We start from the raw sequence: 18068 nt of genomic DNA on the forward strand, positions 1-18068 counted from the left end.
GACTAAAAGGCTCCTTAACAGCTTCTATCCCCAAGCCATAAGACTGCTAAACAACTAAACTGATCAAATGGCCACCCGGACTATTTACATTGACCCCCCCTTGTTTTTACACTGCTGCTACTCACTGTTAACCATCTATGCATAGTCACTTTACAAATTCTCTCAACTAACCTGTACCCCTGCACATTGACTCTGTAGGATAAAGTAATCCTTCTCACCCCCCCCCCCCTTAAAAGATTTAGATGCACTATTGTAAAGTGGCTGTTCCACTGGATGTCATAAGGTGAATGCACCAATTTGTAAGTCGCTCTGGATAAGAGCGTCTGCTAAATGTCTTAAATGTAAATGTACCAGTACCCCCTGTATATAGCCTCGTTATTGTTAAGTACATTTGTCTTACTTTTTGACTGATTCAATTTATATATATTTTTTTTTAGTAAATATTTTATTACCTCTATTTCTTGAACTGAATTTTTGGTTAAGGGCTTGTACGTAAGCATTTCACGATAAGGTCTACACTGGTTGTATTTGCCGCATGTGACAATTTAAATAAAATGTTATTCTAAAATAAATGTGAGATAATGTCTAGATGGCTGGGTTGATGAAAGTGGATTGCAGTGTCCTTGTACAGGTTGATCTACTCTGTGTGTACTATGGGTCCCAAATGGCATTCTTTCCCCTATATAGTGCACTACAGTACATTTGACCTTATCGTGCACTACATAATGCATATGGTGCCATTTGGGACAGACCTAGCTGCAAACTATGAAAATAAGACATGACACCTTTTTTCTCTTGCATTTTGCAGGAGAGACCGCTTGTGTTCCCTGTATTTGCCCTGCATACACTTTCAATTAATATTCAGTAATTTCTTCCAATATTCCTGGGAAGCAAACCACCACAGTTATGGCATTATGTTAGTTATCCAATATGACCCTGATAACTTCTTGTTCAAACCATATCTGTGCAAACGGAGTTTATTGTGACTCAAATACATTCACAAGACAGCCCATTAGATAAATTGGCTCATTTAAAATATACAAAATGTACACAGACTCACATCACATGTTTGTGCCCTCTTTTGTAATATCAATAGCATGATGGGATAGTCATTTATATAAATAAACAAATGTCCCTCGTAGAATAATTGTTCACAAACAGGTGCATTAACATGGATCGGAGTGTTAATGGATTACACATGGACCATTATGAGCATAATCAACCAATCTATTACACAATTCAAGTGCTGTGGGCCCTATATTCCACCTGTTTACCTCATTTCGCTTCAGCTAAACCTGTCGCTGGCTTCCTCCTTAAAGTTGTGACTAACCAGAGTCCTTGACTGAGAGCCTAACTCAGCCCCAGCCCCTAGCCCACTCATCCCAGACTCTGCCTCCCCCTGAAATTCTGCCTGCTCCACTTTCACCTGCCCGCCTTGTGAGAGAAACCCCTCCCCGAACCCATAAGCATAACCATCGTCCATGTCGGCAGCCGCTCTGGTGTTACTACTGGCAGCAGCGCCATCACAACTGGCGGTCAGTCTCTCACAGCGGGCCTGGTGGCGCAGGAAACTGTCCCTCCAGATTACCTTCTTCCCACACAGGCCACACTCATAAGGCCGCAGCCCACCATGGGTCTTCAGGTGCTTGGTCAGGTGGTGCTTCATCTTGAAGCTCTTGGTGCACACAGGGCAGGCGAAGGGCCGCAGGTTGAGGTGCTGCATCTTGACGTGGCGGTCACGCATGCTCTTCAGGGTGTAGGCCTTCCCACAGTGGCAGAAGTGCACTTTGCCCGTGTAAGGGGCCCCAGCAAGGGAGAGGGAGGAGGAAGATGGGATGGGGGGTGAGGAGGAAGGGGGGAATGGAGCAGGGGATGGGGACAGGTGGCAGCTGGAGGTTGGGGTACCACCACCATGGGTCATGTCTGCCCCAGAGGGCCAGTTCAACTCTTGGGCCCCCAGGATAAAGTCATTGTCATCAGGAGAGTCAGGTACTAAGGGTCTCTGAGAAACTTGCCCGGTGCCATCCTCAATCTCGTCATAGGTGCCCCTTCCAAAAGCACCATCTGCAAATCGGCCAAAGTCCACTTCCTCCTCATCTTCTTCATCGTCTTCTCTTCTGTAGTATTCCTCTCCAGCTTGCGGCCTAGCTACTTGCTGAGACCAGGGACCGGCCTGCCACTGCATCCGGGATGAGGGTGTAGGAGCTGGGCAGGATGGGCCAGGAATCACATCATCTGGATCCACAACATGGGGAGAAGTCAGGGCTAAGCTTCTCCCCAGCGGTCTCTCCTCTTTCTTCTGCAGTTCCCCTGAGCTCTTTTTCCCCTCTGGCTGTCCTCCCTCTTCAACTTGGTGTACACTAGTGTGGAAGTCTCCTGGAGAAATACAAAACAGAGAAATGTACAATGTACAAAAGACATACACATAGATAATTATATAATGGTACAGGGATGTGTGCTTATCACATATTGGTGCTTATCATCTCATAAATAGGAGACAGTTGTTTAAAATTATCAGCAGTTGAAACAATAAAGCATATTCCCTGCCCTGGTTTGGGTAAAAAGCTGATGGATGGGGCTAGATAAATGTGACCACTCTCAAAAAACACAACATAGCTATGGGTGCATCCATGATTTAAAATTATAGCCTCAACATGGTCCTCCCTTTTTTTGTAGTAGTTTTAACCAAGGTACTCTTCATATAATGAATTAAAATGCCTTTATTTGTATGGCATGTTCAATAGAAACAAAGTTTTAAAAATCCAGCGTGTTTCGGCTGCATGGCCTTCGGGGAGTACAAGGGAGTACAAAGAAATAATACAATGTTCTCTTTCGAACAGCTTTTCCAATTAGCCCTAGTTAGAAGAGGGAGTGGTTACAAGATTGATTGGACACACCTAGTAAGCAATACTATACACATTAAAAAGTGAAATACTGTAGCTATGTTACCATACAAATACAACTCCAAGCTAGAAGTATCAGAACACTTAGAGAGGTAGTTCTAACCTTAAATATGACTGGGAGAAGTGTCAAGAATAAGAAAGCAATATATTCCATACTACACAAGAACACAGCAAAACATGAACAACAGTCTAAACACAGCTGAGGGCAAAGGAGCGAAATGTCCACTAGATGACAGCAAATGGACCCATCACGATCCTACAGGAAGGGTGAAAAATCCATATCTTAATTTAAACCAGGGTACTTAGTGGCCTGTAGTTTGTAAATCCAAAAATGTTCCCTTTGGTTTAACTGTTTAAGACGGTCCCCTTTTCTAGAGGCCGGAACATGATCAATACCCATAGCTTGTAGGGAGGCAGGGTTACCATGGTGTAAGGACTTGTAGTGCCTTGCCATGGGGTAGTCTTCATTGCCTACAGTGCAAGGCGGTCTACATACTCTTTCTAATGGTTAAAACTACAGTTGAAGTCAGATGTTTACATACACTTAGGTTGGAGTCATTAAAACTCCTTTTTCAACCACTCCACACATTTCTTGTTAAACTATAGTTTTGGCCAGTCGGTTAGGACATCTACTTTGTGCTTGACACAAGTAATTTTTCCAACAATTGTTCACGAGATTGTTTCACTTAGAATTCACTGTACAACAATTCCAGTGGGTCAGAAGTTTACATACACTAAGTTGACTGTGCCTTCAAACAGCTTGGAAAAATCCAGAAAATGATGTCATGGCTTTAGATGTGTCTGATATGCTAATTGACATCATTTGAGTCTCCTGTGGATGTATTTCAAGGCCTACCTTCAAACTCAGTGCCTCTTTGCTTGACATCATGGGAAAAAATCAAAAGAAATCAGCCAATCCCTCAGAAAAATAATTGTAGACCTCCACAAGTCTGGTTCATCCTTGGGAGCAATTTCCAAATGCCAGAAGGTACCATGTTCATCTGTACAAACAATAGTACGCAAGTATAATCACCATGGGACCACGCAGCCATCATACCGCTCAGGAAGGAGACACGTTCTGTCTCCTAGAGATATATGTACTTTGGTGCAAAAGAATCCCAGAACAGCAGCAAAGGACCTTGTGAAGATGCTGGAGGAAACAGGTACAAAAGTATCTATCCACAGTAAAACGAGTCCTATATCAACATAACCTGAAAGGCCTCTCAGCAAGGAAGAAGCCACTGCTCCAAAACCGCCATAAAAAGCCAGACTACGGTTTGCAACTGCACATGGGGACAAAGATTGTACTTTTTGGAGAAATGTCCTCTGGTCTGATGAAACAAAAATAGAACTGTGTGGCCATAATGACCATTGTTATGTTTGGAGGAAAAAGGTGGAGGCTTGCAAGCCGAAGAACACCATCCCAACCGTGAAGCACGGGTGGCAGCATCATGTTTTGGGGGTGCTTTTAGTTCAACTGTTACGACAGTTGAACTAAGCTCATGTGGCATTTATAAAGTATATTCTTCAAGAATCAAATGGGTACATATCATTAATTTATAAGTCCAAAAATTGATGTAGCAACTGCAGAATGCCCCATTGAAAGATACTTTTATAAACACAACCAACCCAGGCATATCAATCGCCAAGTCCGGTTTACATTTCACATTCTAGGAGTACATACCAGAGTTCCCTCTCCGCTCAGGCACCTCCCTCTTGTCCTCTTCCCCCATTTCTTCATTTGCTTCAATCCCTCTTTCAGTCCCTCTCTTCTCCTGAGGCTCTTCCCCAAAGCCCCCTCCACTTCCTCTATCCCTGCCATGGAGTTTCTCAGCACTTGGTGGCACTGCCCTCTGTCTCAGTCTAGCTCTCAGTCTCAACGCCTCACCAGGAATCCCCCCATGCCTGGTGTGGCTATGGTCCAGTCCTCTCCCATCATGATGGCTTAGGGGGCTGGCTTTGCTGTGGCTGGACATCCACACCTCCTCACAGCTGGAGTAGTCACTCTCCCCAGCAGGGTGGTAGTCCAGGTGTGAGTCAGCTAGGTGCTGAGCAGGCATGGATATGACTTGCTGGGGTGAGGACCTGGGGCGGCTCCACCTGGGGAACTGCTGGGGCCTCCTCCACGTGGCCAATGGAGGCAGCGAATTCTGCTCCTGGCCATAGGGCCTCCTCTCCTTACCTTTCCCATCTCTCTCCATGTATAGGCAGTCAGTGCTGCTTGGGGACTGCTGCCTTGAAGAGGCACCATGGTGTGTGGCAGCTGCAGCATCCCCAGGGTTGCATTCTGCTGGGGGTCGAGGTCTCTTCAGGATCTCTGTACACTTGTCAACAATATGCCACATCTGGAGGAAGCTGGCTACAGTCACGTAGTTGACAATGTCATCACGCACTATGCTCAGTTGGCCAGTGTAGGCTGAACTCAGGACACTCTCAAAGGCCACAGGGTCCATGACAGAGGGCAGAGATACTGTCGTCACATTCTTCAGCAACACCTGGTGAAAGTGATAACAATAAATAGGATTTCACAATATAGATCTACAAGGCTCCACCTGTAGCTGAATACCTGAGACAGGATCTGAGCGGGTCCGGATCCAAGATAATGTCACGGGTCTGATAGGATTGTCACAGGTACAGTGGGGAGAACAAATATTTGAACCTGCAAAATCGGCAGTGTATTTACTACTTACAAAGCATGTAGAGGTGTATTTTTTTTAAATCATAGGTACACTTCAACTGTGAGAGATGGAATCTAAAACAAAAATCCAGAAAATCACATTGTATGATTTTTAAGCAATTAATTTGCATTTTATTGCATGACATAAGTATTTGATCAGCAAGAATTCCGGCTCTCACAGACCTGTTAGTTTTTCTTTAAGAAGCCCTCCTGTTCTCCACTCATTACCTGTATTAACTGCACCTGTTTGAACTCGTTACCTGTATAAAAGAGACCTGTCCACACACTCAATCAAACAGACTCCAACCTCTCCACAATGGCCAAGACCAGAGAGCTGTGTAAGGACATCAGGGATAAAATTGTAGACCTGTACAAGGCTGGGATGGGCTATAGGACAATAGGCAAGCAGCTTGGTGAAGGCAACAACTGTTGATGCAATTATTAGAAAATGGAAGAAGTTTAAGATGATGGTCAATCACCCTCGGTCTGGGGCTCCATGCAAGATCTCACCTTGTGGGGATCAGCCCAGAACTACACGGCAGGACCTGGTCAATGACCTGAAGAGAGCTGGGACCACAGTCTCAAAGAAAACCATTAGTAACACACTACGCCGTCATGGATTAAAATCCTGCAGCGCACAGAAGGTCCCCCTGCTCAAGCCAGCGCATGTCTAGGCCCGTCTGAAGTTTGCCAATGACCATCTGGATGATCCAGAGGAGGAATGGGATAAGGTCATGTGGTCTGATGAGACAAAAATAGAGCTTTTTGGTCTAAACTCCACTCGCCGTGTTTGGAGGAAGAAGAAGGATGAGTACAACCCCAAGAACACCATCCCAACCGTGAAGCATGGAGGTGGAAACATCATTCTTTGGGGATGCTTTTCTGCAAAGGGGACAGGACGACTGCACCGTATTGAGGGGAGGATGGATGGGGCCATGTATCGAGAGATCTTGGACAACAACCTCCTTCCCACAGTAAGAGCATTGAAGATGGGTCCTGGCTGGGTCTTCCAGCATGACAACGACCCGAAACACACAGCCAGGGCAACTAAGGAGTGGCCTGGAGTCCTGGAGGTCCTGGAGTGGCCTAGCCAGTCTCCAGACCTAAACCCAATAGAAAATCTTTGGAGGGAGCTGAAAGTCCCGAAACCTGAAGGATCTGGAGAAGGTCTATATGGAGGAGTGGGACAAAATCCCTGTTGCAGTGTGTGCAAACCTGGTCAAGAACTACAGGAAACATATGATCTCTGTAATTGTAAACAAAGGTTTCTGTACCAAATATTAAGTTCTGCTTTTCTGATGTATCAAATACTTATGTCATGTAATAAAATGGAAATTAATTACTTAAAATCATACAATGTGATTTTCTGGAATTTTGTTTTAGATTCCATCTCACAGTTTAAGTGTACCTATGATAAAACATTACAGACCTCTACATGCTTTGTAAGTAGGAAACACTGCCGATTTTGCAGGTTATCAAATATTTGTTCTCCCCACTGTATGTGTAATTTTAACTGACTTGTCCGGAAGAACCCATATAGATGGAACACGACTGCTGCAGTAGAGCGAGAGAGACATATTATTTATGCTGTTGCTCTTTGCTATTCACAAGAGTGGCGAGTGGATTATTATTATTATTGGAACGTGTTGTTGGCCAATCATAAGTCATCAAAGCAACAACAGGCTACAGTCAGAGCCTTCCTGTGGGGCAAAAGGAGAGAGGCTACAACGACCAAGAGCCAACAGGTAGGCTACTACTTTATATTGTGAATCGAGTTGTTTGTAACTGTGTAGGATGATAAAGCGCATGCAGCCGCCATTAGCCTAGCTAGCTTCTCCCGGTTTGCAGTCAAGACAGGTATTATGTAATCATATTCGATGATAAATAACCTAGCTAGGGCAACTAATAGTCTATTATAGCATGAGTCGCCTTGGTTAGTTGCGAGCTCTCGCCTCTCCCTCCCCCTTTGTCACTCGCTCACACTCAGTAGCGTGCGCACACACACACACAGCATGGCCCCTGCTAGAGCTTCACCTCTATCTACCTCACTTTATTAGCTCTGGTGAATAAAGTACCTTAAAAATTGACTTTTCTGCTGCTTCCCTCACTTGGATCTGTCCAGTTCTATATGGAATGGGTCTAGTTGTCCTCAGGTCCATTTGGAACGGGTCTCTATATTGTAGAAAAGTTTATGTATATCGGGTCCAGATGGGAAATACCAGATCGATTTCGGGAAACTGGTCCAACTTCATATAGACAACTCTCACAACAAATCACAAGTTTGTGTAGGCTTAAAATGTGGGCGGGAATTGTGATAGGCCAACAAACGTATAAGGCAGTGACGTACAAAAGCCAGATCTCCCCATCACTGCCTTTTCCTCCATACCAAACTAACCTGGTTAACAAACAGAGGTGTAAAGCCAGAACATTGGTACATTGTGTCAACCCAAGAGAGACTACTAGTACACACACTCATTAAACCCAAACAGACAAACCTGATCGTGAAAGTATGGCGAAGAGGCAGCCAGCACACAACGGTGGGCCCTGAACACCTGTCCCTGCACCTGGATGGAGAGGTCACAGAGCCGTCCTTCCTCCCGCTGTCGATTTAGGCTGTCCAAAACTGCTGCACGCACACCAGGGAAGCATACTTGAACCATCGGGCCAGCAGGGGCACCAGAGACTATGCTAATGCAGCCCTGATCCATTGAGCCTAAAACCAGTGAGGAAGAAAATTGTTAGCTAGCTAGCAGTAAAGGTTAGTGCTATCTGGGAATCCTTGGGACATCCCTACCCAAAACCCTAACCTTAATTTGTGTTGGGGGGGGGGGGGGGGGGGGGAGAAGATACATCGATACAGTTGCATATCAGAATATTATTTTTCTGCTAGTTGGCAAATCAACTCCAGTATTTTTCCTCCATAGCTTGTTCTCCATCTTCGCTTTAAATTAGGTAGCCAATTTGTTTTCAGCACTTTTTTTCCCCATGACTCAACTTTCTCATAGCTCTTTCTTGTCCCTCTGTAGCCCGATATTGGACTAAAGGACCCTGCACGTTCCGTTTGTCTCTGGAAGCCAAAACAGCCAAACACTCAATTTAAAATGTGAATTGATTATCAATTACTGTATGGTTCTCTAATTTCATATCACACCAAAATAATTTCAACAAATGCAAAACACACACTTTACACTCTTCTCAGATGCGACCAACAGTATTTTTCAGTCTGGATAAGAGCGTCTGCTAAATGACTTAAATGTAATGTAAATGTACAAGTTTGTGCCATCGGTCTTCCGTTTAATAACCACAGGTAGTCCACATGGTCTTACTCTGCTTTCCATAAACAAGTGCTATAACATGGAAATATGGCCGTGTGGGAACCCTAAGCCTACTTTTTCTTCTTTGATGAGGTTTAACGACGGTAGGCATCCAATAAATGTTGGATTACTGCCACCTTCTAGATTATCCCTTTTTTACTTTGCTTGAAAATAAATGTTAATCAACATAAATACCCTACCATCTAATCCACCACCCTACTCCACTATTTAAATATATCTAGTTCTACCTTAGGCCAACAGTCTGAGAGGACGCGACACCACCACTTAACACACCCTGCACAACACACCCCACACCCTATCGGATGATTCTGAAGTCATGACATAATTTTCTGGTATTATCCAAGCTGTTTAAAGGCACAGCCAACTTATTGTATGTAAACTTCTGACCCACTGGAATTGTGATACAGTGAAAATCTGTCTGTAAACAATTGTTTACATTGGTTATGTCATTGTCCATTTGGAAGACCCATTTGTGACCAATCTTTAACTTCCTGACTGATGTCTTCAGATGTTGCTTCAATATATCCACATAATTTTCCACCCTCATGATGCAATCTATTTTGTGAAGTGCACCAGTCCTTCCTGCAGCAAAGCACCCCCACAACATGATGCTGGCACCCCTGTGCTTCACGGTTGGGATGGTTTTCTTCAGCTTGCAAGCATCCCCCTTTTCCTCCAAACCTAATGATGGTCATTACGACCAAACAGTTCTATTTTTGTTTCATCAGACCAGAGGACATTTCTCCAAAAAGTATGATCTTTGTCGCCATGTGCTGTTGCAAACCGTAGCCTGGCCTTTTTATGGCGGTTTTGGAGCAGTGGCTTCTTCCTTGCTGAGAGGCCTTTCAGGTTATGTTGATATAGGACTCATTTTACTGTGGATAGATACTTTTGCATCTTCACAGGATCCTTTGCTGTTGTTCTGGGATTAATTTGCACTTTTGGTACCAATGTATGTCCATCTCTAGGAGACAGGACGCGTCTCCTTCCTGAGCAGTATGACTGCTGTGTGGTCCCATGGTGCTTATACTTGCGTACTATTGTTTGTACAGATGAACGTGGTACATTTGGAAATTTGGAAATTGCTCCCAAGGATGAACCAGACCTGTGGAGGTCTACAATTATTTTTCTGAGGTCTTGGCTGATTTCTTTTGATTTTCACACAATGTCAAGCAAAGAGGCACTGTTTAAAGGCACAGCCAACTTAGTGCATGTACATTTCTGACCCACTGGAATTGTGATACAGTGAAATAATCTGTCTGTAAACAATTGTTTACATTGTTTATACCCACGTGGGTATCTTCTTCCACAAACCAATGAGATGGGAGAGGCAGGACTTGCACAGCGTTCTGTGTCACAATTAGAACTATTTTAGCTCTTGGCAACGCAGACACTCGTTGGCGCCTGCAAGCAGTGTGGGTGCAATAATTGAATAACAAGTATGTTTACATTTATTTAGCAACGATGCGAGCGGTGTCGTCAGCGTGTAAGGTAAAAAAACAGAATGGGTTTATAGGTCTCTTGCTCCTCCCTGTGGCTTTGGATGGGCCCTTACATACACGACACCATCCTCCACGACACTATCCTCAATCTGAAGTAGCAACTGCGTCAGCTCTACAAATCAATGAGCTAGACCTATCCATTTGGTTTGCAACTCAGTGAACCTGTGCAGTATTCACTCAATTCGATGCCTACAAATGAAGAGATTGCGTGCATATCTAATGACCTAGCAGCCATTTAGAAACAACAAATCTTTAAAATGGTTATTTAATAAAATAATGTATTCTGGCTGTTTAAAATCACCCACATCTTGAAAAAGAGGACATGGATATGCGTTTAGGTTTTACACATTTTTCAGAAAAAATTATACGTTAACTATGACCAGAAAACGTTTGAAGGCTACGCGCCAGCCAGCCATCTCTGGCACTGTAGGTCACCACAACGTGTACACAGGCGAACTGTTAGAGCGCTCACCAAGTAGCCGTAACGTTGTTAATCATGAGTTACCCGAGGTAAGCCTACAAGGTTAAGCAGAACAATGGGAAGGGAATATATCGTTCGGAAGGCGAGATGGATCCACGGTGCTCTATAGAACTCATGGGGATTGGCAGGGTGAAAAATGAACCTAAAATAAGGCGTTTTTTCGCGATTACTTAAACACTACGGCAAATAGCTGGAACAAATGGTACGAAACTGGGCTCAATGGCGGATGCAATGAACTAGTTTCTATTAGAAAAAAAAAACTTTAGAAATGTCATGTGCCCAGCCTATATGCAGCTGATATAGTGAGCAATGTTTGGTGCATCGAATCGCATATCGAAATCATGAGAATCACAATACATATCGCATCGGAACCTAATTAAGTATAGTGATAATATCGAGGTCCCTGGCAATTCCCAGCCCAAACATTGACCTTTTTAAATGACAACTGCAATGGGGGGTATGGACGTCCCAAGGATCCCTGATAGCAAGGACCTAGCAGTTAGCTACCTTTGCTTTTTAGCGAGTCCGCTAACTTCGAGATAGGTATGCTGTGAATATGTAGCTGTGAATATATAGTTAGCTAGCAGTCGGACTATGGTGGTGGAGGATACATTACCCAAATATGGTATTGACCTAGTGCCTTCAATATTCCTAGGTTTACGATAATCTTAAATGTACTGGCGATTTATCTAACTATATTAGCTAGCTAGCGACAACCAGAAAGGGTTGAAGGGCCTATATAGACGCAGCCCTAACTGTACCGCCGTTCTTTGCGAGTCTGATATTAATAGCTAGGAATAGTGAACATTAGAAATACCGAAAATCGTCTAGCTAGTTAGTTAGCTTGTCCATTCATTTCAGTGCACTCAACTCGTAGTCAGTAGCTAGTCAGGCTAACAGTAGCGAAGTTAGTATGAAACAAAATGTGCAATTCCACAAAAGCTTTAGCTAGATAATTACCTATGTTTTAAGGTTCTCAAAGCGAAACGAGTCTTCAAAATATGCCAGCAATTTCAGCTAAAGCACACTCTATGCAGCATTGTTCTATCACCCCGTCCTCGTTTAGTAACGCACACTCGACTCGACAGTTCCATCATCGGTGTTGGGTGTGAGAGCTTGTCTGTGACTGTGTCCATATAGCTACCAACCATGGCTAACTCATGGAACTACTAAAATCATATAGGCATCTACCCCTCGTTATTTGTTGTCTCCTAGATCCTTGAATGAGTAGGTGTGTACAGACGTTTGTCTGGTACTGTACGTGTGAATGTACAATACCAGTCACATATTTGGACACACCTACTCGTTCAAGGGGTTTTCTTTATTTGTACATCATAACTATGAAATGACTCATGTAGTAACCAAAAAGATGTTAAATAAATCAAAATATATTTTAGATACTTCAAAGTAGTCACCATTCGCCTTGATGACAAGTTTGCACACTCTTGGCATTTTCTCAACCAGCTTCACCTGGAATGCTTTTCCAACAGTCTTGAAGGAGTTCCCAAATATGCTGAGCACTTGTTGGATGTTTTTCCTTCACTCAGCGGTCCAACTCATCCCAAACCACCTCAATTGGGTTGAGGTCAGGTGATTGTGGAGGCCAGGTCATCTGATGAAGCGCTCCATCACTCTCATTGGTCAAATATCCCTTACACAGCCTGGAGGTGTGTTGGGTCATTGTCCTGTTGGAAAACAAATGATAGTCCCATTAAGCACAAACCAGATGGGATGGCGTATCGCTGCAAAATGCTGTGGTAGCCATGCTGGTTAAGTTTGCCTTGAATTCTAAATAAATCACAGACAGTGTCACCAGCAAAGCACAATCACACTTCCTCCTCCATGCTTCACATTGGGAACCACACAGAGATCATCCATTCACCTACTCTGCATCTCACAAATACACAAAGGTTGGAACCAAAAATCTCCCATTTGGCCCAAAGGACAGATTAATGTCCATTGCTTGTGTTTCTTGGCCCAAGCAAGTCTATTCTTATTGGTGTCCTTTAGTAGTGGTTTCATCATAGTGCTTGATGGTTTTTGCGATTGCACTTGAAGAAACTTCCAAAGTTCTTGTAAGTTTCCGGATTGACTGACCGTCATGTCTTAAAGTAATGATGGACTGTCGTTTCTCTTTAGTTATTTGAGCTGTTCTTGCCATAATCTGGACTTGGTGTTTTACCAAATAGTGCTATCCTCTGTTTACCAGCCCTACTTTGTCACAACACAACTGATTGGCTCAAATGCATTAAGAAGGAAAGACATTCCACAAATTAACATTTAACAAGGCACACCTGTTATTTGAAATGCATTCCAGGTGACTACCTCATGAAGCTGGTTGAGAGAATGCCAAGAGTGTGCAAACCTGTCATCAAGGCAAAGGGTGGCTACTTTGATGAATCTCAAATATAAAATATATTTGGATTAGTTGAACACTTTTTGGTTACTACATGATTCCATATGTGCTATTTCATAGTTTTCATGTATTCACTATTATTCTACATTGTAGAAAATAGTACAAATAAAGACAAACCATTGAATGAGTAGGTGTGTCCAAACTTGACTGGTACGGTATATATTTTATTTATATATATTTAAAAAAATGTGAATGCCATACTCAAGTTCTGTTCACAAAATGATTACGACATAGCTAGCTACCTAGCTTTGTTAGCTAACGTTAGCTAGCTATCTAAGTTTAGCGAGCTACAAATAGTTCGATGGGTAATGGCACATTTTTAAGGTGTTAAACAGGGGAAAGAGTCTTAGAAGTGGTTTTATATTATATATACAGCGGCTTGTGAAAGTATACATCCCCCTTGGCATTTTTTCAATTTTGTTGCCTTACAACTTGAAATTAAAATTGATTTTGGTGGGTTTGTATCATATGTTTTACACAACATGCCTACCACATTTTATTGTGAAACAAACAAGAAATAGGACAAAAAAAACCTGAGAACTTGAGCGTGCATAACTATTCACCACCCAAAAGTCAATACTTTATAGAGCCACCTTTAGCAGCAATTACAGCTGCAAGTCTCTTGGGCTATGTTTCTATAAGCTTGGCACATCTAGCCACTGGGATTTTTGCCCATTCTTCAAGGCAAAACTGCTCCAGCTCCTTCAAGTTGGTTGGGTTCCGCTGGTGTACAGCAATATTTAAGCCATACCACAGATTCTCAATTGGATTGATATCTGGGCTTTGACTAGGCCATTCCAAGACATTTAAATGTTTCCCCTTAAACCACTCAAGTGTTGCTTTAGCAGTATGCTTAGGGTCATTGTCCTGCTGGAAGGTGAACCTTCATCCCAGTCTCAAATCTCTGGAAGACTGAAACAGGTTTCCCTCAAGAATTTCTCTGTATTTAGCGCCATCCATCATTCAATTCTGACCAGTTTCTCAGTCCCTGCCGATGAAAAACATCCCCACAGCATGATGCTGGGGATGGTACTCTCGGAGTGATGAGGGGTGTTGGGTTTGCGCAACACATAGCGTTTTCCTTGATGGCCAAAAATCTCAATTTTAGTCTCATTTGACCAGAGTACCTTCTTCCATATGTTTGGGGAGTCTCCCATATGCCTTTTGGCTAACACCAAACGCGTTTGCTTATTTTTTTCTTTAAGCAATGGCTTTTTTCTGGCCACTCTTCCGTAAAGCCCAGCTCCTTGGAGTGTACAGCTTAAAGTGGTCCTATGGACAGATACTCCAATCTCCGCTGCTTTGCAGCACCTTCAGGGTTATCTATGGTCTCTTTGTTACCTCTCTGATTAATGCCCTCCTTGCCTGGTCCATGAGTTTTGGTGGGCGGCCCTCTCTTGACAGGTTTGTTGTGGTGCCATATTCTTTCCATTTTTTAATAATGGATTTAATGGTACTCTGTGGGATGTTCAAAGTTTCGGATGTTTTAATATAACCCAACTCTGATCTGTACTTCTCCACAACTTCGTCCCTGACCGGTTTTGAGAGCTCATTGATCTTCATAGTGCCGCTTACTTTGTGGTGCCCCTTGCTTAGTGGTGTTGCAGACTCTCTGAACTTTCAGAACAGGTGTATATATATATACTGAGATCATGTGACAGATCATGTGACACTTAGATTGCACACAGGTGGACTTTATTTAACTAATTATGTGACTTCTGAAGGTAATTGGTTGCACCAGATCTTATTTAGGGGCTTCATAGCAAAGGGGTGAATACATTTGCACGCATAATTTTTCAGTTTCAGGGGGGGGACTGAAGTTATCTTTTAAATTTCATTTCACCAATTTAATTTCACCAATATAGACTATTTTGTGTATGTCCATTACATGAAATTCAAATGAAAATCCACTTAAATTACAGGCTGAAATTACAGGCTGAAATGTAACAAAATGAGAAAAATGCCAAGGGGGGTGAGTACTTTTGCAAGGCACTGTACCTCCTCCATTGTCCATACATTCACACAAACACACACACCAAAGGATTGGGATAGCCTGGTTTGGTTATTTTGTTCTATCTAGGTGTCGTCGCTCACCTCTCTCTATGCCATTGTAAAGTGTGTGTGCCCGGGCTGTGTTCAATAGATAACATTGTCGAAAGTTCAGATATAAATTCATTGTCTAGATATTATCTTATGTGTGTTTCTGCCAGGCAGGTCTAGCAAGTATTCACATCATCTCTATTCATTAAATTAGACCTACTACTATCTTCAACGTGTGCATTGTCATCCATCTGAACTCAAAACTGTTGATGCAGTTCTTTATTTATGCTCTTTATTGAAGCTGGGTTGTATTAATTAGAGCACACAACATAATAAAACCTGTTTCCAAAAAACAAAACAAAAAAAGCATTTGATATTGCACAAGTTCAGATAATATTATTACGTGTTGTGCCTTCTAAACATTACCCTGTCCTTTACTGACTTCTTCTCTGTCCGTCTCTGCAGTGGCCTGTTGTTATTGTTGTATTGACAATGTTGTCTTCTGTTCTTATTTCCCCAGTGGCCTGGCTGCTTTGGGCTGGCCTGTGAGGTGGTCTCTGGGTGCTGATCTAGGCAGAGAGGCAGAGGCAGGAGGAGCCTGCAGATAGCAGCTAAAACGCTTTGCTCTGCCCTCCCAACAGACGCTGGTTGGAGGCAGCTTCAGCAACAGACTCAGGAACAGGTGAGTAATGGATGAAGGGGGAATAACAGAGAGAGAGAGAGAGAGAGAGAGAGACACACACACGAACGTGGCACAGTAGTATAACAAGCAGGCTTAACATCCCCTCCCCAAACACACATACAGTGCATTCAGAAAGTATTCAGACCCCTTGACTTTTTACACATTTTTACTTTGTCATTTTGTAATAAAATGTGCAAAAAGTTGTTCTAATTTTTCAGAGTAAATAACTCACGGACACTAGAGAAGCTTAACCAAGTGTCGACATAGCTGTATTCAGACGAAGGCATGTTTCCATCATTACAAGTATATATACTCCACTTTAGACACTCCTCCTTCTCTTACATCTTATGGTTCGAAAGGAAGAGGATAATAGGATAATAAACCATAATTTCTCCCTTCTGGGGATCTGACCTGACCTCAACCCCTCCTTCGCCTAATCCACAGATGTCCATCCACTTCCCATATAGCAATCCTGTGACTTCCTCCCGTCCACCTAACAGATTCAAAAGTCATCTGTCTTTCTACAGAGAACCATTAACTTCTGATGTAAAAACCAGTCTCTTACACTCCTTTATATGTTCAAAGTTTACCCCGAATCCAAGTCAAGTGGTCTGAATACGTTCCGAATGCACTGTACACACACATACTTTATTTATTTACGCAAGGCTCATTCCATGGTAAATGAAATGTGTAGGCCTATTTGATGAAGTTGAATATTAGTCTGTTACTACCACAAGACAGTCAAATCTTCTTCCTTCCCATCCTGACTGACTTACATATCTTTTTACATTTACACTTACATTTACACTCTCTAAGGTCAGGGCGTGACCAACCTCATTAACCAACCTCATTTACTGCCTTTAAAAAAACATAGCTGACATGGATGACTTGCTTAAACAATTGTGGTTTCTACTGACAATTGAGATGCACAAACTATGGCATAAGGGGATGACAAGTGGATAAGAGGCAATCTGTCATTTTGATTAAGACATTAATGAGCGAGATAGGATGGATGTAGTCAATATAACTATTTGTTCAGCACTTTTGAAATGTACAGCGACAGAATTCAGAACATGGGCTGTTCTTACAGTCAGAACCATGGGATAAATGGGGGCATATAAGCAGACAATCAAAGCTCTTACAATATTCAATGATTACATTTCTCAAAAACAGGTTATAGGTTACATGTGCACCACCAAGTCAGAACAGTAGGTAAAATTAAGAGGTGAAAATAGACCAAATTATTAGGGTGAGGCACATGGGCTACTAACAGTTTACTACACAAAAGTAGTATTACTTTCTTAGCTACAGTATACATATCTCCTTGGCATATTACATAATTTATTCAGCAGCATACAAGACATTTTAGGACTTACCTTGTTGTGCTGTGTTCACTTGAACAGTTCCTTTGTGACCACATTTTGTCATCATTCTCTGCTTTCAAGACAACTGGGAACTCAACAAAAAAAAGGTTGAGTCATGATGATCTTAAGGTCATAGCTCTAGAAAGAGGCCCGAGTTCCCAATTTATAATTCCGAGTTGGATGAAAGTTCAAAATGTATTTTCCCAGTCGTAGCTCGTTTTTCCCGAGTTCTCAGTTGTCTTGGACTCACTAAAGTCAGATTTTGCAGTTCCGAGTTAACAGTTGTTTTGAGCGTGGCACAAATCATGCTTAATTGACAGCATGGCCAATGTTAAATGTTTATAATTTTAAACTAGAAAAAGAGATCCTTAATCTTCTGCTCGGAACCACACAGCTACAGCAACAGCCACTCCACTGAATAGCAGGCTAATGATTGCTTTGCAATGCTTGCAGTTAGCCACGGATTCCTTCCAAAACACTCATTGTTGAATTAGCTATTTCCAACTTGTAATGTTTATGTCTAATGACCGATGAGCACCGATATGTTTTATCTATAATTTCTCTTCATATAAAAAGGATTAAAAAGGATTTGACAGTAGACTGTCGACCTGATTCATGATGATGACTGCTAGCTAAGATTTTGAAAGTATGATGTTGACATGATCAAA

General features: G+C 42.5%; 1 protein-coding gene across 2 annotated transcripts; it reads right to left on the minus strand.

The window, feature by feature from the left end:
* Window positions 1–959: 959 nt before the first annotated feature.
* On the minus strand, window positions 960–12147 carry zbtb22a (zinc finger and BTB domain containing 22a). 2 transcript variants are annotated; one of them, XM_046362582.1, is made up of 4 exons: window positions 11859–12147; window positions 8076–8293; window positions 4588–5398; window positions 960–2376 (listed from the first exon to the last, which is right to left on the minus strand). In XM_046362582.1, the coding sequence occupies exons 2-4, from the start codon at window positions 8286–8288 to the stop codon at window positions 1286–1288; spliced, it is 2115 nt and encodes a 704-aa protein (XP_046218538.1). In that variant the 5' UTR covers window positions 8289–8293; window positions 11859–12147; the 3' UTR covers window positions 960–1285. The 2 variants fall into 2 exon arrangements, with proteins under 2 accessions (XP_046218538.1, XP_046218540.1); XM_046362584.1 differs by lacking the exons at window positions 8076–8293; window positions 11859–12147 and adding an exon at window positions 5470–5581.
* Between the last annotated feature and the right edge of the window lie 5921 nt (window positions 12148–18068).

This window comes from Oncorhynchus gorbuscha, linkage group LG09, assembly GCF_021184085.1.
Source record: "Oncorhynchus gorbuscha isolate QuinsamMale2020 ecotype Even-year linkage group LG09, OgorEven_v1.0, whole genome shotgun sequence".
Lineage (NCBI taxonomy): Eukaryota > Metazoa > Chordata > Actinopteri > Salmoniformes > Salmonidae > Oncorhynchus > Oncorhynchus gorbuscha.